The sequence below is a fragment of the Nesoenas mayeri genome (genome assembly GCF_963082525.1).
Source record: "Nesoenas mayeri genome assembly, chromosome: 14".
NCBI lineage: Eukaryota > Metazoa > Chordata > Aves > Columbiformes > Columbidae > Nesoenas > Nesoenas mayeri.
Window position 1 is genome coordinate 10,145,947 of NC_137556.1, and position 27,547 is coordinate 10,173,493.

The 27,547-nt window shown below is 49.5% G+C and overlaps 1 protein-coding gene across 4 annotated transcripts in view; it reads right to left on the reverse strand.

Moving 5' to 3' along the window:
* The window catches only part of JADE2 (jade family PHD finger 2), a 78,853-nt gene that overhangs the window by 6,744 nt on the left and 44,562 nt on the right, over positions 1-27,547 (reverse strand). For 3 of the 4 annotated variants that reach the window (XM_080352926.1, XM_080352925.1, XM_080352927.1), the window contains 6 exons: positions 21,580-21,791; positions 17,524-17,691; positions 16,843-16,959; positions 10,262-10,723; positions 4,472-4,589; positions 224-352 (listed from right to left, as the gene is read on the reverse strand). In XM_080352926.1, the coding sequence (XP_080209052.1) occupies positions 224-352; positions 4,472-4,589; positions 10,262-10,723; positions 16,843-16,959; positions 17,524-17,691; positions 21,580-21,791 (1,206 nt within the window). The remainder of the gene's footprint in view (positions 1-223; positions 353-4,471; positions 4,590-10,261; positions 10,724-16,842; positions 16,960-17,523; positions 17,692-21,579; positions 21,792-27,547) is intronic. The other variant, XM_080352928.1, reaches the window with a different exon arrangement.

Genomic DNA, 27,547 nt, shown 5'->3' on the forward strand with positions numbered 1-27,547 from the left:
CCCCACCAGGGATGATGATGTCTCTCTCCCATAGAACCACCATAATGGATCGTTCAGGCTGATGCCTGCAAGGGAGACATGGAAGAGGCTCTCTGGCCTCAGGAGTATCTCCACCGCGGACATGCAGGAGGGATCAGGGGCTCTGGGACTCCTAACCCTGCTCCCCAAAACAAGGAGCTGCCAGTGGCACGGGTCAACTCTGCACCCATAAAATCAGACTTACCCAGTTGTCCCAATACAGTTTCGTTGACTGATTTCCTTTTCTCTGTCTTCTCAGGACTACTTTTTCTACCATCTCTTCCTTTCCTTCTTGGGTCACTTTTCTTACCCTTTGTCTTCTTCCCAGTTTGTTCTGGCATTTTTCAGAAAAAAAGGAAAACTCTGTGTGAGATGAAGCATCAGGGATGCTGCGGTGAGCAAGTTCCCCGTGGGCACAACCCTGCGGTGGAGACCTGGACCAGACCTGCAAACAACTCCAAGCTGAAGGGAGAACAGCGGCTGCTTTTTGGCTAACTGTAGGCTGAAGTCTCTATAGGTTAAGAAAATCTGTATCTCATAGGTTATATAAAAAGAAATTTGGGCCTTGAACCCCAAACCCTGCTCAGACACCTTCCAGGAGCCATGGGGACCTCGAGTGTGTCACCTGTCACCGACTACAGCATGTCCTGGAAGGATTCACCTGCAAGTTTGACAGCAACGGTACCGGGAGCATTTTAAAGCAGACTTTTGATTTGATTTGATTTGACCTTTTGGTGATACTAACTGCTTGCAATCACACTGTGAGGGGGTGAAAAACCCCAAAGATATAAAAATTAAGCAGTATGTTGAACATACGTAAATACAATAGGAAAGACTACCAGCATTGCCTGTGGAAAGCCAGGGATATAACTCATAGCTATGTAGACGATCAGCTAAAAATCAATGTTTCCTAAATGGCTTTGAACTGCTATTGCATTTATTCCTCTTGGGTAAACAGGACAAATACCCTATAAAAGTAAGACTTGTATTGCCAAGCGAAATACTCCAACAGTCTTTACCTACCCCGTTAGATCATTTTCCCAAAACTAAAACTTCTATTAATTTTCAGAGGGAGGAAGGATATTGCCCTTAAACCGCAATGTGAGTGGCTGACGGAAGAGGAGGTGAGACATGCAGGTTTTTCAGAGTCTGGCCCATAGGTTGAACCCAGAGAAGTTGTGCAGCTATTAAAGCAACAATCTTAAAAGCTGGTTGGGTCAGAGGGAATAACCTCTGTTATTGTGCTGCAGTGGAAATGTACTGGGCGAGCAGGGGAGAGAATTCGTACTGCACCTGCCTGAGTCTGGATTAACAGAGGATGTACAGTCCTGGGGTTGCCAAGCCAGGAACCCCTCCTGCCCAAAGGACTCACTGAAAGAAAGAAAAGTAGGAGCAAAACAAGTATGTGCTACGTTCCTGCCAAATAATTGGAGAAACGCAGACATATTTTTCACTTCGCTTACAAAATAAAAATCTAACTTTGTTTAGACAGCATAATAGGGCTAAAGAGAAACCCAAGCAGTACTTGTTGATGAGGAATCTGTCAAAATAGTAGCCATATTTCAAAGCCAGACAGTGTTTACTTTCCACTCCATGAAAAACATAGGTGAGAGAGGTGGTTTCATTTTACATGGGCAGTTCTCACTAATTTTATTAAAAATCTCCTGCTTAAATGACCATTTGTCAGCATGAAAAATAAAACCCCTCCAGTTTTGAGTTTTACATGGGAGCCACTCCAAAAAAACCTTTGTGCCAAAACCATCTTTGGAATAACCCAAACAGATTTTGGTCGATGACTGCTGTAACAGCAGTTAAAAACTGGCCTCATCCAGGCAAAATAATGCAGACTTATTCTTTTCTCCAAGAAACCCCAAGTACATAGAGCTGGCAGTCAGGAGCTGTGTGGAAGGGATGTGTGTGTGGAAAGGATGTGTGTGTGGAAAGGATGTGTGTGTGCAAGGGATGCTACAGGATCCATTCCCCCCCACTTTCAAACCAGTTACTTCTTCGTAATGATGCAAAAGGCAGCAGTGAGTTATCCAGAGCTTTCCTCCCACTGGGAGACGAGTATCTTTAGCTCTAAGTATCGTCAACTGGCATCGAGGAGACTGTCCCTCTGTGCTGTGATGCCGATGGCCGCGGAGGAGCTGGGGGACACCATGAGGGTTGTGTGCTACGCCGTGGAGGTGGTACGGACCAATGCTGTGCTCCTACCTGGACTGTGACTGTCACAACTAATCAAGCCATCCTCCCTTCCCACATTTGGGATTGCAACTTATGGCCTGATGCTGCCTCCCAGTAAGGAATTCCTCCCGAGCTCAGGAGAACATACGCACCAATGCAAAAAGGCACTCAGGTCCCTCATGTCCCCCTGACATGGGAAGGACCCACGTGCACAAAACCACCTGGAAATCCCAGGACCAAATTCTGACAGCCGAGCCTTTCCCCAGCAGCAGAGACTGGCGGCAGCCGGCTCCCAGGGGCAGCAGCCCCTGCTCAGGCTCAACCAAAAAGCCCATCCACGAGAGATGAGCAGCTTGTCTCAGGTGGCTGAGATCACATAACAAATTGGCAAACACCAGCCATTTAGAGAGAAGAACATTCGCATCACAACATACAAAACAATCCCCTAACCTGCACATCAATCACCACCTGAGCCACCGGCACACTGTGGGTTTGTCTCTGATTGTTCACCTTTAAGCAGAACAAACACCAAGCAACGCAGACAGTCCCAAAATGCAGCCGGCAGAGTCCCGACAGAGCTCCTGCTCACTGTCTGGCATCCCCACCCCATGGGGGAAGGTTCCAGCTCACCCCAAAGCCCTCCCTGGAGGAGCTGCTGACTCTCCCCGCATCACTGTGCTGGAGAGGGTCGGGCACGCACTGGAGGCTGGACTCTCCAAGGCATTTTAGGGAACGTATGTCCCCAGGGGGAATTTCCAGCCATCTAACGCCCAGCCCCATTTGCAAGGGAGGTGAGCTCAAAAAGCCTTCCTGGCAACCTACCCAGCACCTGTCTCCTCCCAAGAACTGCAAATGCTAAACTGAGTTCAACCAGCTGAAGAGCATCACAAGGTCCTTTGCAACTCCCCCAAAACCCCCAGAGCCTGGCAGCAACAGCACATGGCATCTGCCTTCAGGATCTGAGGTTGTTGGTCTTGTCTTCAATCCACCCATTACTGCCAAGCTGGACCTCCTGCCTTGCTGCCCAGACCAACAGCATCACTGCTGGGAGCAGCACCCAGCACAGATTTTGTGGGTGCCAGGGAACAGCTCTGGGGATGTGCAGCACAGGGTCTCCCCTTGGTGGGAACACCAGGAACACCATTTTGTGTGTGTCCAAGCTGGTGACCCATATTGCTGGTTCAGTGAGGACCTATGGAACAAAACAGTGTCCTGGGGACTGAGATTTACAGGACCCACATCTCCTCGGGTCCTGGTCACCCCTGCCCTGCGCGGCTGCCTGCCTCTGGCCATCGAGAGGAAATAGCACAGACTCCAAGTCACGAACATCTCAACATACACACTTCTCAGCCTCCAAAGCTTCAAAGGAAACTTTTGTCAAAGAAAGCTCAGCCCAGACGGTTCCTGAAGAAACCCCAGCCATGTGATGGCTTCAAACGCAACTCCAAAGCCACAAACACAACAACCGTCGGCACAGTCTGCCAAAGCACCAGATGCTGCTGCTGGAAACTGTTCTGCAGCCACGGGCTTTGGTCTGCGCTGCCACCAAAGGGAAAGGAGGGGGGAGCAGGAGCTGTGGGCTCTGGCACTGCTTGTGCAAAAGGAAAAAAAAATGGGACAGAAGGATATCAACTTTATTTCAGTTCCTTAATAAAAGGTGCCAGAGGTTTTGCATGCAGTAGTGCTATGTTCTCAACTAGTAAATACATGGAGTAAAGAGCTGCAGCTGACCAGAGCTAAAGGAGCTGGTCTCTAGGAGCAACAGACATCCCACCAGCAGCTTAACCTTCCGTTCTCGACAGAGCCAAAGGCATCTCCAAAGAATCCAAAGCGAGGGCTGCTGATCTGTGCCAGGGAGCCAGCTGCCGTGGATCAGCCCCAATGACAGCAGCCCGGTGCCCAGGATTTGTCATCTGCTCCCAAACAGCTCCATCTCCACGAAAGTGACCCAAAACGCTGCCTTAGCATCACCATCTAACCAACACTTAGTCTTTCTGACTGACTCCTGTGGAGAGGAGGTTCAAGAGGGATCTGTGAAAAACAAGGGGCTCCAACACTCCTGGTCACCCAGGTTATGGTTTTATTGTGTGTTTCTGAACAAAACTGGAGATGTGCAAAGAGTCAAAATACAAACTGTGCTTAAAAAACACCGCAGGGGCGGGGGCAGCTCTGGTTTCCTTGGGGTGGGGACTGAGGCTCGGGCACGAGTCTTTAGCTGCAGAAGATGGCAGAGACGTGTGTGAGAACCAGCTCTGCAAGTGGTACTGACCTGGGTAAAGATCTTTCTCAATAAGCTTCATCTGGAGATGGAAGATCTGCTCCTGGAGTTTACAAATGGTGTGTTTCATTTTCTCCCGTCTTGTCACCATGTAACAGAGATTTCTAACCTACAGAAACACAAGAAACAGTGTCTGGTTTAGGCAGGGCTCAGAGTAGGTCCTCTCAAGCTGTGTCACCGCTGGAAATCCCTGTTCCCCATGATTCCGTCCTCTTCATCTCGCCATCATCTGCGCTGCACCACAACTTCTACCAGGGCTCTTTGGATACACCAGGACTACAGATGAGGAGTCTTGATCCAAACTGTGCAATACAGGTGGGAAAGTCCATGAGGTGAACTATTCAAAACCTAAACATGCTAGACATGGGGAAGAAATTGTTTGCACTGACAGTGGTCAGACACTGGCCCAGGTTGCCCAGAGAGGTGGTGGATGCCCCATCCCTGGAGACATCCCAGGCCAGGCTGGACGGGGCTCTGAGCAACCTGAGCTGGTGAAGATGTCCCTGCTCATGGCAGGGGTGGTGCTGCATTAGCTTGGAAGGTCCCTTCAACCCAAACTGTTCTATGATTCTGTGATTCTTAAACACGTCTGTTCTGGCTCCACTGGCCATGACCCCATGGAGAGGACAAAGAGGGCTGGATGGCTTCTCCAGCACATGCACTGGGCACACGGAAGCCATAAGGACGCATGATATCTCCAGAGGTGCAGCTTTGCTTACACCAACAAGTCTCTCCTGCAGCAGCAAGTCTCCCTGCAAAGCCCTGCAGATACCAGCCAACCTGCCTGGGGCACCCACCCCAAACCACAGCAGCCGCCTTGGGAACTCCAAACACGGCTCCCCCAGCCTCTCTCACAGCACAAGGGACATCAGCCACCACCACTGACAGTCCCTGGGGCAGCAGTGAGCTGGGACCATCCTGCCCAAGGGGCAGCCTCAGTCCGAAGCCCTCCCCATGCAGGGGAGTCTCTCTCTTTCCTATCTTCTTCTGAGCATAAACAGTAAAGCAAGTTAATCTTTAACTTCTCCCATCAAAGGCCTGAATGCACAGGCAGGGTTTGCCCTTCAGCATCAGTTCTTTCAAGGGCACAAATTCAGCCCGAATAACACAGCATGCAGGGAGTCAAACGGGGCCAAGCATGCTGCTAATCTGCGCTGATTAGTCGGGATTAATTTTCAGTACTTGTTGCAGCACATACCTTAACTTTGTTGTTGCTACACATCAGTTTACAAGTCACCAAGACCCACAAAATGGGAACAGAGCTAGGAGAAACAGGTAAATAATTTTGTGATCTTACCCAGGTATGGCAACGGTGGGGACACACAGGGTGTTTTAATCTCCTGCTAATTTTCACAGACCTGTATGAAGAAGTTAATGTCTCTAAAGGATCTGGAAAGTCTCAGAAGGGAAGATGCTGTAGAAGGAGCACTATAATATAGTTACACAAAGGCCGAGCAGATGCACAGAGCCCCAAGCATCGCGCTGAGCCCTCAGCCCAGCAGCTGCATCACCCATGTGCCCTGTTCACACCCAACACAGCAACCTGCACAAAGAAATGCCAAATGCTCAGAGGTACTTCAGTGCCCTGGGTCAACACGTCAGTTCTCATTCACAAATTGTTCCTTTTGCATTGAGGGAGAGACCCTCTTCCCGCAGCCAGCATGGGGAGGGGGCACAGGAGGGACAGAGCTGCAGGTATGAGGATACCCATCTGCACATCTGCCTTATAGAACTGCCTGTTGCTCTAAAGCCAACGCCAGGACAGAGCATAGAAAATACAGCAAAATATCCAGGTGATGCTGGCCCAGGTCAGCAGCGGGTGCAGCTCTCCTACCCCAAATCTGGCCCCTCGATATGATTACTCACTAACACTCCACATCTACCTGCAAACACCTGATGCATTTTGTCCCAGTACAAGAAACTATCACCCAAGCGGGAAGCCATAAATGCAAACAATAAAGCATGAGACACAAATGCTCGTGTGAGCTCTGTTAAACCCTGCTCGTCACACGGGGTTGCTGATAAACAGCCCCAGCAGCCCCTGATGACAGGGCTATGCTGTGACACCCGCTGGCATCTGCCCTGGGACAAATTTCAGTGCCACGCTTTTTTGCCAGCCCTGCATAAGGGTGGCTGGAGAGCAGGGCTCTGTCACCATGGTTGCGGCAGGCTTCACGGCTTTTGGAGGAAACGGATGGTTTAGGTGCAAAACAGAAAGTGCTGATAGCAGCTAAGAGGGTTTGAGAGCATTTACTCAGCTTCCTGATGTTGTGAAAGAACAAAACTGCCTGTAATAAGGTGAGGAAGAGGTGGTCTGAATCAACAGGCACTAATGTGTGTGGGTAAGTCCACACTTGCAGGTGACCCTGATGTCTCTGATTCCTCCTCGTCCTCAAACCCCTCTCTGCAGAGGAAGGCTGGGCTATTTCCAGGCTTGGGGGACTGTCCCCATGGGGTCAGGAGCCTTTGTGCCTCTCACGGTGACAGGGTAAGTTAGGACCTCGTCCCATGCTCACCTGATCTCTGCCACCATAGGCTGTGAAAGCAGCAGGATGACCATGGCCATCCCCTAATAGCATCGTTCTTACCTAAGGACAACTTGGAAACACTGAGGAATAGAGGAGAAAGAGCTGCTCTTTTTTGTTGTTGTTGAATCACCTAGTTATAAACATAAATCAGTGAGCTATATGCCATATATTTTACTACATTCTCTTTTTTTGTTCGGGATTGGAGAAAACATCAAACTAAAATTTCTTTGTGAGGAAAACAACTGCCTCTGGCAACCCGCATCTCAAAGTGTTTGGCGGTATCTCTGTGATTTGGTATTCCTGGAAGAAAACATGACTTGTGCTGTGCTTAAAGACTGCTGGTATTCACACACACTTGCACAGCGTAACCCCACCCAGTGCTGCTTCCCCAGGCCACACTTAGATGCTGGTACGAAAGCCTGGAAACTATAGGGTTTTATACAGCTGTAATTTAAACAACCAGTCCCTGAAAAAAGCTTAAAACAAAAAGGCAAAGAGGGTTATAAAAGCCCCAAAAGAAAACGGAGGGACTGTATTAGGATTCCCAGGCAACAGCTTTAATTTGCTGACACTGAAGTGCAGAAATGACAGTGGTCAAGGGATGGCAGAGGGAAACACCATCACCCTGGCTGTCCCTGCATCACCTGCCCCATTGCTTCTGCTTCCCCCACTCTTGGATCCAGATGCCATCATCAGCCCCAAAATGACAACCATTTCTGCCGGATTAACTGCTGAAAACACTAAAATGGCATGTGATACCCCAAGGACACCCTCTGAAAGCCACCTCTCCAGGCTGCTCTTCTCTGATCCCTATTTGATATCAAATGCCAAAGTGACAGGATGAGAAGAAATGGTCTCAAGCTGCACCGGAGAGGTTTAGATTGGATATTGGGAACAATTTCTTCATGGAAAGGGCTGTCAGGCATTGGAACAGGCTACCCCCAGAAGTGGTGGAGTGACTATCCCTGGAGGGGTTTAAAGACACGTAAGTGAGGTTCTTAGGGACATGGTTTTGTGCCAGTGTTGGCTTAACAGTTGGACTTGATGATCTTGAGGTTGTCTTGCAGCCAAAATGATTCTATGATTCTGTTCTACAATGTGATGCCTCCTTATTGCAAGTGAAACGGGGTGGCTGGCAGGATCTGACAGCTGTGGCATGTTGGCAGTGATGGGATTTAAACCCCTATCACCCATTTGAGCACTGAACTTTGATCTGGCCAATATTTATTGTTTTCCCCTCTTGCAAGAAGAGCAAACAAACAGCTCTTCCAGGCCCAGGCAGAGAAACGCATCCAGGAGTTGCTAAGCAAAGGCTGAACACCAATGGGGAATGACCCCACAAAGCCTGGAGGCAACTCGAGAAAATGCTGGTAAAACCTGTAGTTTTGACACAAAGAAATCAAAGAGAAGCTGCCATGCCGCGTCTTTGAATTAGGCAGCTCCTGGAGCAAAGTTCTATACCCAGAGATGCACAGTGGTTCCACGCAGCTGGGAGAGTCAGGCTGGGAGCAAGTGGAAGCAGAGGGAGGTGGAGCAGCCTGGTTTAGATTTACAACATAAAGAAGCATATGAGGGGAATAAAGCGAGTTGAACTCGTCACCCTTGGATCTGGCAGCTGCAGCCTATTGCCTACAGCTCGGTGCTAGAGACTCATTAACGGTGGCACCAGCCCAGCCCAACACAGAGGTGGAAACACAATGCAGTAAAGGCAGAAGCAAAGGAGGGACAGACTGGCAGAGCGATGGCAACAACACACGCAGTGATGAAGGCCAATAGGGCAACAGAAAAGGTATCAATAGCTTGAAATCCAGTTGCTTTTACACAGGAGAAGGGTCTCGGGCTCTGAGACGCACCTGAGGAGGTGGGTGCAGCAAGGGACCAGGGCAGGCTGGTCCAGAGCCAAAACCCCACCTGGACACGAACACAGTCCTCACCTGCACCACCTTTCTCCGATGGGTTTAATTACACCACAGACCCACAGCAGCTTGGAGAGAGAGTTCAGGGACAGCCAGGGGCAGCATCACTGTCATCTTCACCTCCTTGGGAGCAGCATGTCCCCTGCAGTGCTCTCTGCACTCCCTGCTTAGGGTGTCCACGGCACCACCTCCACCGGGTCAAAGTGATGTTGTTTTCCTGCTTTCTTCCTTCCTTGCTGCTTCCAGACACCCCTTAGGCCCTTCCATGGTTTTGCACTCCTGGAGGGTGGTCAGGCAGGGGCCATGGGTTCACCCCTCTGGCAGGAGTAGGAGAGTGGGGACCAGGCAGGGCTCAGGTTTTAAGCAGAGCAGGAGAGGGAGCTTAGTTCCTGCATGCCAGGCTCAGCAGCCCTGCCCTGCCTGTCCCTGTCCCACTGCCGTGCCCCTGTCCCCCCGCAGCAGTGGCACTACTGCACCCATCCCCTCCCTGGCTGCTCTCTGCTGTCTCACTCCAGGTGCTGTGTTTCTTCTGTTCTTCTTCCCCTGGCTGCTTCTTGCCTTGGCCATCCCTCCTCCTCTCCAGCCTCCCTCTGCCCATCCCTGCTCCTTCCCTCCAAGCAGCCATGACAGCCAAACCCGCAGGCTTGGCAGCGCAGTGCGGCACCAAGCGCAGCCTTGGGGGTGGCTCTGGCACCACTTTGGCACTGCTGCTAAACCGACGTTTGTTCTCCGCCAAAAAGCTGCCGTGGAGGGCGGCTGCTCCCTCCCCCTGTGCAAGGATGCTCTGTGCCACAGGGATGCCTGCATCCTCCGGCTGCATCCTCCGGCACGGCTCTGCCTCCGCCGGCAGCTCCCCAAGGAGCCGACCCACTTTGGGCTGCGGCAGGGAATGCCCAGTCCCGCTGGCCCTGCAGCTCACTCCTGCCATTCACCCGTCTTTGATGTTTAATGTGAGGAAATAATGAAGTGCTGCCATGCCTTGCTGCTGGAAAGCATCTGAGGGGCAGCACAGGATAATTTTGTGGTTTGAGACTATTCAGATGTAGTGGATATAAGCTGCAGCATCACCTGCCTCACTGAAGCATCCCTCTCCACAGAGATTTTGAAACCTCGGCTGAGACCACCACTGACTTATTTCCTCAATGTCAGTGTTTTGGCAGCGATGACACATGCACACTGAGCACCACTATTAATCTGAATATGCACTAGATGAAGGGACACAACTGTGAGGGGTCAAGAGGGAACTCGGGGCTCATTCTGTCTATAGCTGCCAGCACACATTAAAGCAGCTCTGATGGAGCACACGGGTACAGCACTGAAGGAAAAGCTGTACTCACCCTCTCCAGGTCTTGCCTGAGGTGCATGAAGAGCTTTAAGCGTCGGTAGAGAACATCCTGTTCTTGCTGGGCCAAGTTGTCCACCTCATCCGTTTTTGGTGTCAGCAGCGGTTTGTTGGAATTTGCTTTCCTCTTCAGCTTCCAGTACTGGTAAACGAAATCCACCAGCGATTCATTTAAGTCAAGGTTCTCAGCCACCTCTGACGGCTTCACGAGTTCATAGAAGTCCTCCTCCAGCTGCTGGAGCTTCTGCTTCCGCAGCGTGACCTTCTCCAAGTCCAGCTGGGCTTGGTCGGGCTCTGTCCGTGCCTCCTCGGGCAACTTGGTGGCACCGGTGCTGTGCTCAAGGCAGAAGGACTTGAACTTCACTTCATCATTGTCTGCTAGAATAGTCCGCATGTCCAGGTTGTGATCGAAGGCGCAGGTGACATGGAATGCGGTGACGCAGGCGGGCATGGAGCACTACAGGGAAAAGGAAAGAGCTTACAGCCAGTGCAAATCATCATTGGTGGGGGGATGCTTACCAACACAACAGGACCACAAGTGCTTACTACAAACCCAGTGACACCCATGGGAGTGACAACACCTACCAGAAAGTGATGGATGCTCAACCACAGGTTCTCCTTATGGAGGAACACCTGTATTGCCCAAGTCTTGCACACCTACAAGCTGGACACCATAAACACAAGCAGAAGAAACCCAGGTACAGCAGATATCAGCAGGCACCTTCCCACCTCAGCTGCTTTAATCCTCCCCTGTGACAGGCCTTGCTCATCTTTCACCTACCATCAGTAGGAGTTTCCGATGGTTCTTCCAACAAGACACATCAACAGCCAGCAACAATAGCACGGGCCAATGGCATACTCAAAGACTGTCAACGGATTTTTCCTGATGGAGAAATTTTCATCTCTATTTCACCTTTAAACTACCCCACTCTATTACCACATCTAAAGCAAATATGTCATTTTCACTGAAAGAATACAGAACACGTCAAGGATTATGAGTGAACGTGGTATCTCAGAAGCAGCCAACACTCAGAGCATGTCCTTCTCCTCTGGAAATTACATGGCCTCTAATGAGCTCCATTAAAAAAGGATTTTAAAAAAAAAAGGCAACTCAGCACATACAGAGTAAAACATCATGAAATTAACTTTTCAGAACTATTATAGTGGCTGGAGTGTTGTTCAACTTCTATCAGATTAATTTTTTAACAATTTTCCTAACTTATCTCATGCTTAAAGTACTTTGGACCCCATAGGCAGCAAACTCCAGCCCGGTTCCCTACAGAGGAACCTCTCCAGCCAGCACTGTGCCCATGTCCATGCCAGTACCTTCTCCCCCTCTACTCATTAACTTGTTTTTAATGGCTGAGAGCGTCAGGTAATTAATTCAGCCATAACCCATAAGAAATCATCTATTCCAGCTGCTAATGACCAGTTAAACTGCAATAATGAGACATTTTAAGTGGGCTATTACTGTAGGCACCATATTTCAGCATTTACAGAAGAACTGTTCTTGCAGGGGATGAAGATGCAGTTGTGGCCTGAGGGACCAGGCAGAGGAACAGGAAATTTCCTGGACGTTGATGACAAACCGTTCGGGATGCTGTAGAGTTTTACTTGGGCTTTGCTGCACTTTAATTCTCAAAAAGAAAAACGAAATAATTCTGGTAGTAGTCGAGGAACAGAAGTGTTATGTCTTTTTATCTTCACCCCATCAGCCCTGAACTCCTGCTCAGTCACCCAGTGTGTAAACTTTTGACGTTGCTGCTTTTAGATATTTTCCCCTGACTTTGTTTATGAATCTGCTGGTCCTTATGAAATCAAGAGACCTGTGCAGCTGCCAGGGCCAAGAAAAGCATTGGCAAGCAGTGTCCAAGTCCTGCCCTCCCAGGGTTCTCCAGGGGGGTCTCCAGACCCTGATCCAAAGCCTCCGAAACAAGTGGGACAAGCCAGCTGCAGCCCCCACCGAGCCCTGAGCTGTGTCAGCAGGGCTGCGGGCAGCAATGCTGGGCACGAACTCCTATGGGCACCAAATCCAAGTGGATTATGAACTCCTACCCCCCCACTTACTTTGTGTAAATACAGCCATTTGTTCCTAATTTCAGCCAGAAATTGCTCCTGCAAATAGGTGATAGCTTGCAAAAATAAGCTTGCACGCAACTGTTTATTTCTGGTACCGCATGGGGGACAGCAGGAGCCCAGCCTGACTCTGCAGCATCCAGTTTTATTCAGGCCTGTCAGTACATCATACGATCATGATGTTAGCGCTAATATAAGGCGGATTTGTGATGTACTTTCAGGTTGGCTTTGCCAGCTGGAAGCTCCCATGACGGAGCTTTCTTCTCTGGTAGCCAACATGGTAATGGTGCTGCATGGAGCTACAGAGCTCTTTATGTACTCCTGACGTACTCCTCATGCACTCCTAACGTACTCCTTCTTGGTTGTTCTGGTGTAACAGCCACAGGCGATTTAAACTACAGCACCCTTTTTGTGCTGTTATGCACATAAAGGTAGAAAGAGTGGAGACTGAGAACGCGCTGCCATCGGTGAAGTACGTGAGCTAAGGAAAGCCACGCAGCCATCTCCATCTCCTGTTTCTGCCACCAGCGCTACTAGCAGCATTAACAGCACTGCTGTGGCTTTTGCCAGGACGACGTCCTGCTCACAGGAACGACCATCACTCCACCTTAGGAGTAAAGCAAAGCAAGTGACACCCACCCTGGATCTCTCCTCTGACAGATGGCAAGCAGCGCTTGTCAGAAACCATGCCCAAAATGCAAACAGAAAATAATTAGGCAACTCAGCTGACAGGGCCGCAAAGAAAGGTACCTGGTCAGCCGTGGCTACCTGAGGTCTTTGCATAAACTGACAATGAAAACATACTGATACGTCCCAGAACGGTGGAATGAAGCTGCTCTTCATGGGCAAGAGGGATCTGCCATGCAGAATAAACCAGGCTCAAACGAATGGTGCAGTCCCCAAGTCTGCTTTGTTACTGATCATGCTTCATTATCTTACAGCACCTTTCATTCAAGGATTTCAGCACGCTTTGCTTAGCCAGGCAAATCCATCCCCAAACAGAATTCTGAGAGAGCGGGTGAAAACTGCACCAGAGATTAACATGGGCTGTTAATTAGTCCTCGAACCACTCTTACTGGGAAGAAACAGAGGGATGATTTTATTTGCCAAGGAGTTTACCAGCTCACAGCGATGCTCTGCTGCAGTTTGGGGCCAGAGGGGAAGGAAGTGGCTCCTCCAACAGTCCTGCGAGGGGAACTCAGGAAGGAAAAATTAATTACCGGTGCTGAATTCCAGCCAAGCCATCAGCCACAACACTTCTGCATCCTCACAAAAACTACCATGTGATTTTTAGTGACCACAGATGGTCTGGATCCTGGTAGCACTTCTCAGCTGAAATAGGTGATTTCAGCATGGAGACATCCTGGGAGGCTGCGGGGCTGAGACAGGGGATGGGAGGGGGCTGCGTGGTGCAAACACCCTGCTCTTCCCCCAAGGGAAAACTGCACATTTTCAGGGCTACAGACACAATTGGATGACAGCTCCGGGAACCGCCACACCAGTTATCCCAGTGGGTGGGGACCAGTAGCACAAGCAGCTCAAGTGGAGCTGGCAGCAGTGGCCAAAGGAACGATAATAAATGAGCGGTGGAGGACACTTCCCAGGGCTTTTTCTCCAAAAAACAGCACCAAAAAGAAAGCTGGAAGGTAATGACAACAAAAGATGGTGCCCTTTGGAGAAGCCTGCCAGCAATTGAGATCTGGCATTTTGTGCTGTGTTGCAAGGGCTTGGTGAGCTCTTCCAGTTGCTCTGAGAAGCAAGGAGGGAGCTGGTGAGGAGTGAGCTGGGTCCCAAGCAAGCGCAGCTGGGACTCGGGCTGTGCCAGAGACCAGCTCCTAGCACCCTCTTTTCCATCTCAGCAACGCAAAAGAGAAAATTCCTGCTGGATACTGAGCTCTCTATGGCATCTCCTGATGTCTGACCACAAGAACCACCATGAGGTCATGACTTCCCCTTAACAGGAGATGGGGAAGCTGCATCCCCGCCCAGCATCCGGGAACTCTGGCTCAGCTACAGCCACACCAAGTTACCCTGGGTTCACAGCTCCGCACCAGCACAGCAAGGGAAGTAATTACAGACAAGCATTGTGGTCAGAGGCATGGAGAGCAGCAGGGAGCCCTTCCTCAGGCTTCCTTGGGTTCGTTTCCATTTTTACAGTCAAATTTGGATGGGGAAAAATACCCCAAGGCACAGAGGTGCCTATGTAGAAATATCTCATATTGATCTCCATAAATGTGGGGGAGGTGGGTGTTTTCTGAGCCCCATGCCCCTCTGGGATGATGGTCTTTCACTCCTCCAAGCTTGACCTCTGGATATCACCTGCCATTTCAGCAAAGCCCAGTTCTAACCAGCCACTTGGAAAAACCCCTCATGGAAGTAACACCCCTCCTTCTCCAGACCTGCCTGACCTGGAGCACTCGATTCCCACTGCCAAGGATAAAAGCTCAGTGCTTTAGTAGAAAACAACCTTCTCCTTTTAGAGCTGGGTCATAAACCTGAAACGCTGACAAAGGTAGTTAGATCACACCTGTATAAACAGGCACTAATCAAAAAAATGCTTCATAAACATAAGCTTTCAAAACAGAGCTCTGTACCACTCATGAGTATGCAGCGTGTTTATTTATCAATGGGTGAGTTTGCTGATTTACCCCATAAATCCTTAAATAAAGTCACTGCCTGCTTTTTTTTTGCTTCTTCTCCCCCTTTTCCTTGAAGCTAAACCATCTCGGGCGTGCTAGGGTGGCCTCAGAGAATGCTCTGGTGACAATCTCGTGAAGACTTAGAAACTGTGAGCTGCCGGCACAGAAGACAATAAAGCTCCTGTTACATCTCAGGTGACCTTTAATGCAAATCCATTCAGTCCCAGGGATCTCACAGCTCCCGTGCCATGCCAGCACTAAGAGGATGAAGCCTCAGAGAAGCTGAATTCTTTTTGATGCTGCCAAGCCTGTTGTTTGCCTCCTTCCCTGCCCTTCCGTTCTTTGAAAGCAGTTGCCGTTATGACACAGTATCTCCATCTGGCAGGGTGAATAAGCAGATCCACCCAGAGCCATCAAAAATGAAGTGAGTCAACGCTAGAGATTTAAAGAAGTATTGTGATATTTCATTTCAAGCTAAGGGGATTGCTTTTAAATAGCTCCCTTTAAAGTATTAAACCCAAGGCAGTGACACAAACTTAACGGAGCCTGCAGAGATACTATTCCTATCGTCCTTCTGCTACTAGCCAGCTATCCTGGTGCCCAACAGTCACCTCTGCCTACACCGACCTCTGAGGTACAGCTCCCATTGCTGTACGGGAGCTGATCAGTCAGGACTGGTCCACATCCCAAACTTTCTCCCAACTTTTCAAAGCTAGTCCATCCTCCTCTGCACACCAAGACTGCTTCCATGCCTGGTCTGCCAATGAAAGCAACGGGCAGACCACGGCAGAGCAGCAGATCTGATAGGACAAGGGGTGATGGTTTTAAACTAAAGGAGGGGAGATTCAGGTTAGACAGGAGGAAGAAATTGTTTACAACAAGGGTGGTGAGAGCCTGGCCCAGGTTGCCCAGAGAGGTGGTGGATGCCCCATCCCTGGAGACATCCCAGGCCAGGCTGGATGGGGCTCTGAGCAACCTGAGCTGGTGAAGATGTCCCTGCTCATGGCAGGAGTGGCACTGGGGGAGCTGGGAAGGTCCCTTCAACCCAAACTGTTCCATGATTCTATGATCCCCCAGCCCCTTCCTAGGGACTGCCAGCCCCTTACACTGCCAGAGTAGGGGGATGCAGGGAAATCACTGGATGCAAGAAGGCTCCCCAAATGCTCTCACATCAAGTCTGCTGCATTTTGGATGGGAGCTTCTGGTCTTTGTTCCCCAAGAAGAGAGATCATGGTCTTGGAAGCTCTGCCCCACTTTTGTAACAGGAAAGCCCAGAGCATCCTGCTTTCAGTCTGAAAAGAGAACATCTCATGCTGCTGCTGGGGGGAGAGCTGGCACTCAGAGGCCCACAGTGGTTTGCTTAGGTGTGGAGAAAATGTGGAATGTAATATGCAGTCAATACTCTATTTTCCAAGCCAGCAGGCTAGTGAGGACTATATAATTCCAGGGTTTCCTGATATACCCCCAAAAGAAAGGCTTCTTAGCCAACCCCCACTGGTTTGTGAAATACTCATGAAACATCTCATGAGTATCACTTTTCCAGAAGCTATGCCAAGCCTTTCTGCTGGAGATTCCTGACTTCAAACCAAGGTCATTTGTAGTCCCAGTAATTAGTGTCACTACAGCAACATCCCCATGTTATGCAAAGACAGTTAATCTAGATTCCTAGCACTCAATACATTAAATGATTGCAAACAGCACCTGATGATGTCTGATGAGTGCTAGTGCTCCCTGTTGTTAGATTTACTCAGAGGAGGAATAAGCCTCAGCCAGATCCTGTCTGCCAACAAGTCGAGACTCTCCAGTGGCTATTACAGGCACAACTCCAGAGGTCTGAGTTTTTCAGTGCCAAAATACATACCTGAATACACGTTCCAGTGCACTCCTTGCAGAGGCTGCAGGACAAAGCCCATCTGCTTGCTGGGATATGTGAGATCTTTGTAATGGGTTCCATTTTTTCAGGACATCCAATGCTAACCTGGTAATGAAATAGAAGACGAGTTGTAAATGCTGGTTACCATCCTAAATCTCCTACAAGGGGATGTCTGTAGCAATATGAATGATGGATGGATATTTTATTTGTTATTTTTCAGTGTCATTTGTAATGTGGGAAAAAAAAAAACAAACCCAAAACCCCAGAAGCAAATCTGGATGAAATGGAAGTAAAAATTCATGACAGTGTCTCCTCTGAACTAACTTCTCACCTGGATGTTGCTGTGTAACTCAGACGGGCACACAAAATCAGCTTTACCCTGCCCAGACAGGTCTTGTCAATGCCCCCACCTCTGCACCCTTACACCCCACCTCTGTCCTCCCTTAATGAGGTGCACCTCGGCTGCTAATTAAACACATAGCCCAATGACCGACCAGCATGGCAGCTCTGACCCGGGCATGGCTTGACGATTCAAACTAGACTTGCCATTTAAACCATAAATAAACTTCGTAGGCTGAGACCTAGAAACCAGGTCTGTGCCCACTCAGTGCCCTGGAAACCAGGTCTGTGCCCACCCACGTGTCAAGAGGAGGTTGGAAATCATCTTACTTCAGGTATCCATAAGGCACAGCTAACGTGGACCCATTTCGTCCCGCTCCGGGTAGGCTTCAGGGCTCCCCCTCTCTTGGGGCACAAGAGACACTTTGGCTGAACCCCGAGGGCGCAGGTCCGGCACAGCCAGCTCCCGATGGGCACCTTCAGGATGCCGTAGCACGCCTGTGGGGACATGAGAGAGAAGGATTAGTCCCAGCAGCCCAGGAAGAGCATCCTCCAGTGCCTCCTCCTTCCCTCGCACCTTTTTCACTACCGTTGGCTTGTTGCCACTGCATCTGGGCATCCTAACGATAAACAGCAGATGCAAAGCAGCTCCGCAGTCACAGACAGTGAGGTTAAGTTCTTCCTTCCTCGCTGCCTTCCCTATTTTCATGTGGAGACTCATCCTGGACCAATATGTCCTGGTTTTTAATTAAAAGCTAAGTAGACAACCGTGCTGTGTACCATGCCAAGCATCCACCCGGCTGTGTGTCAGGGTGCTGGGGGCATCGAGGCTGCTCCATTAGAACCCCCATCACTGGCAGCTTTGCCATGCAGACATCTGCCTGCTCATCTCCTGCCCATTCCTGAACAGCTACCAGACCCACGACAACTCAGAGAAGTAAGAAACACTGTGTGGAAAAAACCTCTGAGGTAGCTGAGGGCTGAAAAGCCACAACCTCATGATTGAGAAAGTTGCCCACACTGGTTACACACCCAACCCAGCCCAAAGGGGAAGTGAAAAGAACTACGGAAAGGTAAAAAGGAGAAACTGATAGCCATGAATATAGATCGGAAGGGAGGAACCAAAAAGGATGGTAAATCTAAAGGAAGATAAACCTAAAGGAGGCAAGGACAAGACTATGGCCAGGAGAGCGAGAGCTAAAGGACTCTGGTCACCCACGGAACTCCCAACCTGCTGCGATAGCACAGGATGCAGAAAAGCCAAAGCGCTTCATAAATATTTCTCTTTTGTACTTGGGGAAGAGCCAAATGATAAGCCGTATCACATAATGGTGACGATAAAATACTTTCCACTTTGGCTGTAACTTACGACTGTATAAAACAACTACTGCTAAAACTAGACAGTTTTTCCCCAGCAGGTCCTGATAAGCTGCACTTAAATGGTTTTCAGAGAGTGGCAGACGACTGCCTTGGGCGCTAATGCGGGGCTGTGTCCCTGCTTTAAGCAAGGTGATGTAGTTAATTCTAGATCTGGCTGCCCTGACATCCCTCCAGAAGGCCAGCGGGCAGTGCCGATAAGCACCCCCAGTGCTGCTGGCTGTAAACTCAGCCCAGGCACTTGTCAACTCTGCTTCTTGAAGTTTACCCCCAAAAATAACAAGCTTTTCGTCCCAGTGCTGTAAGTCACTGCCACTGCAAGTGCCAGAGCCGCAGGTGGGGATGGGGCAGAGAGGGCACACAGAGATGCGGGAGCGTGGGAGAAGTACATCTTTGGCCTTTACTGACCAAAACAGACTTCATAACGTGGCTTTAGGCTGCCTCAAACCACAAATTGACTCTGATAGTGATTTCCAAGGGGAAAAAGCTACTTCGTGAACATCTTATTGCGATAATAAGGAATTAAGGGAGGTAATATTATTGCTGTGAGTCTACACAGTTCGGAGAGACTTAACTGTGTGTTTCACAGCACCTCCAAATCTGACACATAAATCTTGTCTGTAACAGAGTTTTACAAAACGTGATTTAGTACCAGACAAAACCAGCTAGGTATGTACTACCAGGAGAACAAACTGGCAGACTGATCTCAAAATCCCAGAGGAAACAGGAATTATGACCAGGTGTACATCTCTAGCAGAGTCTTGGCTCTTGGTTATTTATTCCCAGAGGCTTTAGAGCAGCTGAAGGTGCAATTCTACTCCTAGGAGCCTCTATTCTGGAGAAGGAGCAGCTCTGGAAATGATGTGGGTTATCAGCTAAACACACTCTCCCCGTCCTGTGCCAGTCCGACCGAAGGTGCTCCGGGAACACGGAGCCAGCTCAGTAGGAGCAGAGCAGATATTTTTATCACTGTGCCTGTCATGGGCTCAACATCAAAGAGAAGGGGACACCAAAAAAATGGGGAGGATGCTGAGCCAGGGCAAAGCTTGGTCTGGTTCATGTAACAGAGGGAGAGCTCGGCTGTGTCCCCACGCCTGGGAACAGGGATTTGGTAGTGACAGGACCTCGGCATGGTGGCTGGAACCTGCATGGATCATTCCTGCACTAAAGAGATGTGCAACGTTGTTACCACAAGAGCAATGAACCACAACGGCTTAACAGTGTGGAGAAGATTTCTCCTCACCAAAAATTTAGAAATTAAGATTGCATGTGTTTTCTAAAAGCTACATTTCATAGAAATTAACTAATAGCAAGCCTCATGGCTTGTGTTATGTGGATAAGATAATTACAACGATCCCTTCTGGCACCATAACTCACCAATGTGTGTCTTGGCACAACCCTGCTCTGCCCATTCCCGCTGGGATGCAGAGGACAAGGCATCGCTCTGGGCATGCCCTACGGGACCCCAGCTCCCCTCCACTGCTTCCCAAATACACAAAACCCATGGCATTGGCATCTGGTTCCCCACAGGAAAGCATCGTCCCCGACAAGTTTTGGATGTGGGGCTGGCAAAGGCATGAGGCAGGTTAGATAAGGAATATGATGCCACACAACACCCTGTGCTGTGGCTCTGGACCTGTGTAAATCAGGGCAGAGATTAAATCAGGGGCAGCTTATGGGCTGGCACTGGGCTGGACTCTGCTGTCTGAAAACAATGGAAAATCTTCCTTTTATTCCAAGAGCCCTGAAATCCAGCCCGCTGTGTCCCCTCCTGCAGCACCGCTCTGCTCCCAGCACTGGGGTTGATGCTGAAAGCGGAGCCCACAGGTGCCATGGCCCGTGGTGGGGACAGCTGGGGTCCGTATGTCCCCACAGCAGCCCCATGCATGCTGACCTGCCCCCCCTGAGGCCTGTGTCAGCTCATGGCTTGTTAAAAACAAAATTAAAAATCAACCCCAACCATGAATCGTCCTGGTATTTTGTGGAATCTGATTCACTGATGGAAACCATTCAAAACACCCACATCCCACAACTATAGATATCTCCAATGCTCTCCCACCTCCAGGAAGTGCTGACGGAAAAGCTGCCCAAAAGATGAGCAAATGGCTCTCTTCAGAGAGAAAAAAAAAGCCAAAATTCCTCCACACAGAGGGTGAAGCCCACAAGCTGCCACCACCACCCCAGCACTGCACCGTGTTTCCCCTCAAAGCACGACCAGCAAAACCTCCCCGAACCCACGAGGGGCCCAAGGAGACCCTTGCACGGCTGTTTTCTCCTTATCAAGGTTTCCCCAAGAGCAGGAGCCCACAGACCCTCCCAGCAAGGGCTTGAAGCATTTCACTCAATTCTAAAAATAAATTTACTTTCCTCCAGGCAGCAAAATAAACATGAAATCCTATATTTGTATAGCAGAGAAGATGGGACAGAAACCGTATAATGGGAGACAGCACTAGTGGAGCTGGAAGGCCCCAGTACCCCCAGTATAATGCTGGGGAGGAGGGGGGAGGTTCATGCAAGCGAGTGCAGGGCTGCAGACCTGCATCCCTCCCAGCCCACAGTCCTGCACATGGTCCTGGTCACCTCTGGGTGATAAAGGTCCCATGGCTGCAGTTTAATGAAGAAAGATGGGCTAAAGAAAGATAAGGTAAAGAAAGAACAATCAGCACATTAATGGAAGAGGAGGCATAAAATGAAATAACACAGGGAACAGAGGGAGGGGGCAAAGCAAGCTCGCAGGAGGTAGTTTTCAGCCTCTGGCTCTTCATTTCTGTGGGTACTTATCAAGGGTTGGGGCTAAGAAAGTAAAAAAGGCAAGTTTGCTGCCTGCCATCTACCCAAGACCCCATTTGCTACCCCTGCTCTGCTGCAGACGTGCTGGGAATCCACTAGAACAGCTGAGCAGAGATCTCCAGCCGCTCGTGGTGAGAGGGACGGTGGGGATGGGAGGAACCGCAGGGAGGGTACAGGAGTGTGATGTGCCAACAGCCAAAACCTGCAGTGGGGGCTCACCTGGTGCACGCAGACGTTGCATTTGTCGCAGAAAACCATCTCGTTGCCGTCCTCCCCCTCCGGCGAGCGGCAGACGTCGCACACCACGTCCTCGTCATACTCGATGCCCAAACCTTCCTCCGTTTCAATGGCGATGTTCATGTTCTCGTAGCACATGGTCTCCAGCTCCTCCAGCACTCGCTCCAGGGTCATCTCGTCCAGCTCGGGCTTTTCTGCAAGGCAGAAGGCAGAGGAGGACACTGATGCGGCTCCCATCTGCCTTTGGGGAGCGTTTTGCAAAGGGCTGAGCATTTTAAACCGTAGCTCAAGAGGCAAATCCACTGTGATGGTACAAGCGGCGATTCAGAAAGCGGCTGCTTCTAACTCGGGATGCAGTTTATGTTTCATAGACAGTAACAAAATATTGCTGCTGGCTGAGAGGAAAGAAACCCATTCAGCTGAAGCAATGCGGATAATTAGGTCTGACAGTTTAAATGTTCAAGGAGACAAGTTTTGCAAAGATGCTTTCTGCAGCGAGGGCTCAGACAAGCTTTGGCAAAACAAAGTCAATGCTTTAATTGTTAAGACTGAAAATTGACCCTTTTAGGGCCAATTAAATGGAACTGTAAAACTGAAGCAAAAGGCTGAAACTGAGAACAAGTAAGGATTTTTTCCCGTGGCTGGGTTTAGTGGAATCAGAAGGTCAGACACCGCTGCGCTGTGTTTTATCCCCCCATACCAGGATCTTCAGTGGAAAGAAGCGGCAGAGGTGCTTGACCAGCTATTTATCTAGAGCGATGACCAGGAATATGAGTCAAATAATCAGAAGAGGCTTTTTCAGAGCATTAACCCCCCGCAGTGGGATACAAATTTGTCAGCAGCAGGAGTGAGGTTCTCTGTGAGGGGTGAGAGGCAGAGTTAAGCCCCCACCGCACCCCGTCTTCCCGTGAGCACTATTTCATTACCAGAGAAGGTGCAGAGATGGGGATGGAGATACCAGCAGGATGCAATAAAAATCACTTCATGTCTGCATTCTGTTTGTGTACATTATCTGTGGTGATGGCCAGGATGGTCCAGAATGCACCAGACAGCAGAGGAGCCTGACCTGTGCTGCTGTACACCCTTTTTGTTGCAAGGTAACAGGAGAAAATATCTCATTTATGAGCAGAGAAGGGGAAAAAAGGCTTGAGGAAGTAGTAATATGAAGCAGTTATTAATTAAATGTTCAGTGAGAAATTTGTTATCCTGGGCATCTCTCGAGCCACAGTGTGACATCCCTGTCCTGGACGCGCTCTGGGGCCCTGGGAGGCCCCTGGGGCCGGGGAGGGATTGGGCACAGGGGTCCCAGCCAGCGTTCCTGGCCCCTCCAGCTGGATGATGCTGGCAGAGGCTGCACCTTCCCCTGACAGCCACAGACCGTCCAAAAAATCTCTGTCAATGGGGAAAGCAACCTACAGTTGAGCTCAGCAAGCAAACACACCATGGTCTGCCTTTTTAAGCTCTTCCCCAATGTTTCGTGTTGGCATGGATTCCCTTGGCTTGACAAGTCTCTGCAAACATCTAGCCTGGCATTTTACACTTCTGTGTCTAGTCTGAGATACCATCTAAGACAGACAACACTGTTCTCTATCGCAGCCCTTTCAAGAGCTCGGGCTGCTGTGCCACAACATGTTAAGGAACCTGACAATACCTGTTTTATTGCCCAGCAGCCCTGGCAATGGATGCAGCTTGCTCTTGGCATCGTGCTGGTTGGATGCAATAGCGCAAGGAGAGGGTTACAGACAAAGCCAGAGTGTTACTTTTGCCTTAATGGTGTCCCTTTATAAACACACCACCAGTGCTGCACTTGATGGAGAGCTGCAAGCCACGAATTCATGTGAGTGTTGTGTGGCCAAAAAGGCCACCAGCATCAAGACCAGTGTGGCCAGCAGGACCAGGACCATGATCACCCCCCTGCACTGGACACTGGTGAGGCTGCACCTCAAATCCTGGGGTCAGATTTGTTCCCCTCACGACAAAAAAAACCTTGAGGTGCTGGAGCGAGTTGAGAGAAGGGAACAGAGCTGGGGAAGGGGCTGGAGAACAAGTGTGATGGAGCGGCTGAGGGACTTGGGGGTTCAGCTGGAGAACAGGAGTTGAGGGGAGACCTTCTGATCTCTGAACTGCCTGAAAGGAGCTTGGAGCCAGGGGGGACTGGTCTCTTCTCCCAAGGAACAAGCGTCAGGATGAGAGGAAATGGCCTCAACTTGTACCAATTGGCTGTTGGGAAAAATTTCTTCACAGAAAGGGCTGTCAGGCATTGGAACAGGCTGTTCAGGGCAGTGCTGGAGTCACCATCCCTGGAGGGGTTTATAAGAAGTGGAGATGAGGTTCTTAGGGACATGGTTTAGTGACAATGTTGGGTTAATGGCTGGACTTGATGATCTTGACAGTCTTTTCCAACCCAAATGATTCTATGATTAAACAAGCTCTCGGTCTGTGTTTCAAATCCACACCTGTGATCATGATCCTGGGCACTGGAGCATCAGCCTGAGTTACTCCCTTTCTCCCAATATTTCAGCCTCTGCTCTTCTGGAAAGCAAAATGATCATTAAAGCATTCCTGGTGCTTTTTCCCACACACTTTCTGGAGCTGCCCAGGGGAGAGGGCAGGCAGATAGCAGGCAGCTGCAGGCAGTGCCAGGAAGGAAAGGGATGGGGGTTTCCACAGGAATCCTGATCTTGACCTGCCTGGGGGTCAGGATTGCCCTGGCATCACCACTGTTCCCATTTCATGGGAATATACGTGCAATACACTTGTTATACCATTACATCAAAAAATATAGATCTCTCCTGCCCGCACACGCGTGCTCTCACTCTCCATTTAGATGTAATTACATTAGGAATTCGTTTGCCAAGTGCCATTCAGAATACCTCGGAGCTTATTGAATTGACAATTGCACTTGATGGGGATGAAGCGATTAATCGTTTATGAAACACTAAACAATGGGGCCCGGGGTGAAGTGCTTTTTCCATTTGTGCTCCATTTATCTCCTCCTGCATCATACAAAGTTTGTGCTATAGGAGCTCATTCATAAAATTGTCATCTCTTTGGCTGCAAAAGTACTATCTGTATTGATTGTGACCAGCTAAACAGCAAAAACAAAAAAATACTCCACCAAAACACTCCATGTGTACACATACAAGTGACACTGTTATTGACCCCAAGGAAGGAAAAGCAAAGACCCAGGTACTAATCTTGGCTACAATGAATAAATCCAGCAACATTTAGAGAGCAAGTCACACTTTCGAGACCATCACCTGGACCGTGGACTCTACCTGATGACCAGGAGAAAGGTATTTTTACCTGGTTAAGGTAAGCCATGGTCTGGTATGAAAGATGGGGAGAAAACGACGCTTTTCTGAGTCTCTACAGAGAAGTGCCACGTAGCTGCAAAATTCTCCATAGTTTCTATCCAGAGGGACACAGGCAGAAGTGAGAATTTAATATTTTATCCCAAAGGAACTGGGATTGCTGGGTTGGCACCGAAGCCACAGCGCCGGGTCTGGGAGAACCACCGGGCACATTACTTTACACAATGCTGCTTTCCGTTACAATTATTTCTGTAATATCGTAATTTATGTGGCATGAAGGAGCAATATTTTTCTGCTAAATGAATTCTCAGCTACTCCTTATCGTGGTGTGAGCCAATTCGCTGTGCAGGGAGGAAAAAAATAGCCACCTCTCACAAAACAGAGACCTATTTCTGACTAAACTGTGCTCCACTAAAATCAATTTACTGAAACAATAAATCCTTTTACCCTGTGGAGGATACCTGGAGATAAAACAGCTCATGAACAAACAGTCATCAGGACTGCAGGCTGTGCCGTTCGCTGATTCACAAGCCATAAACCTTGGAGTCTACTTTTCAATAAAAATATATATAAACAAACAAAATTACTGGTTTTTTTAAATAATGGGGAAAGAAAAAAAAAAGGAAAGCACTTGTGAGATGATGTAGGCTTGTCTCTTAGTATCTTTGAAAAACTGAAAGGATAGCAGCTCCCTGATGGGACAGAGGTGCTGGTACGTGTCACAGGGACTCTGGGATCCTGACTTCTTCACCTCACTGTCCTTCCACCTTGCTGTCCCTCCAGCTCAGCCTGGACAAGTCACTTCAAACCTGCCCACTGCAGCTTCTGCCTCTGCAAAGCTGTGCTGAGGATCCTTCCCACCTCAGAGGCCAGGAGAACGAAAGCAATCTGAAGGAAAAAGAACTAGTTATTTGCTAAAACTGAGTTCAGGCTCTGCTGTGCAGGAGGACCCTTTGGAGAAGCACAATTTGCCTCTGAATAAGGCTGGGAGCTGAAGACCTGCACATTCGAGGCACCCGTGGGGACAGCACCCACCCTTGCCTGGGTGCTGTCCTGGGTATCGCAGGTCCTGTCCTGAGCATCCTTTGCAAAGGTCAGGGGATGATGGACAAGCAGCACAACACCACACCAGACCATCTGGGACTCCCCCAGCCACCTCCGACCCACCTCTGGCAGGCACACAACGCTTGGGAGATGCAGCAATCGAACATTAATCTTTTCTTGATAACCCTTATCATAAAGCGTGACCAACAAAGCAAACAGTAACAGGCAACGTGTGCTAGCTGAGCATCCAGTGAAACTTCTAGATATTTTGTTACAAACACAGCCTGCTAATGCACTTAAAAGATTTACAGGAGTCAATTATCACCCTTTCTGCCACCCACCAACATCAATTATTGCTCAAAATTAAGATGATGATGAAATGTTTTAGAAGGCACTTTATAAGCTGCTGTCTCTCTCCAGCGGCGCTCGGCACTGACAGAGCTGTCCTGGAGCACTTCTGATGAAAGCCTTCTCACAAAACTCCGAGTATTGCTGGAAACTACTGCGAGGGATTTACGGAAATTGCAAAACGATGACTTGACATAAAAACTGATTGTGCTGAAAAACATGGAGGCAAAATGTCTAAAGCATCTCCCACTGATCTCCAACAGCATCGACCTCTACGTTAAGAGAAACATCCCAGCAGCAAGCGTGAGCCTACAGGCAGCTCAGGCAAGTCCTCCTCCCGTTGACACCAATGGTGTTAATCCAGATGAACGGTGATATAATTGAGAACAGCTTCCAGCCCTAAATCCGCTCCCAAGATACTTCTATGCTGTACATCGATACCTCTATTAAATACATCTCTCGCTTGTAATATACGACCAAGTAGTGGAGGATTAGCTGGTTCATCTGTCCAGGCACCAAATCGATCTGCTGCTGAAATGATAACTTGTGCAATGAGCTTATGATCTCGGCAGAGAACAAAGATTTCAGGCTACGTGCGGATGTTTGTTGTGGGCTGCAGCACAGACATGTTATAAAACAACTCCAAACTGGCAGGATTTCTTCAAAACAAGAAAAAAAATCCGAACAAACAGAGCCTGAATTATTAATAGGATAAGCTTTCTCAAGAGATGACTGGTAAAAGAAGGATCAGCCCAGGTGCAGGGTCATGGGGGGAAAAAGAGTAGAAGGGACATTGCTGTGAGTGGTCCCCTACCTGGGCACAAGATTTGAAAAGGGGAAGCCAGGCTGGTGGTTAAAGGAAACAGATCCCACCACAGAAAGGCCAGAGCTCTGCACATCCACCTGCCAGCCAGGGCTGGGGAGCATCCCCATAGGGGCAACGGCAGCCCGTGGATCCCCTGCAGTGGGGGCAGCATCCCCGTCATGGGGCTCTCTCTGTCCAGCTGCACCAGCAGGGAATGGGGCTGTGCCTCTGCTACCGGGGCACAGTGGGGAATAGTGCCTGAAGTCGTTAAAATAACAGAGAAGTTTCATACAACAGAAACTGTGGTGGCTCTACACAGCGGATGGAGCCGGGCCACGGTGATGGGCAACCTGGGTGGGTGCCAGGTGCATGGGGACAGGCTCTGCCTGGGGACACCAATGTGCTGCTTCCAGGGGAGAAAAGGGCTCCCCAAATCCCA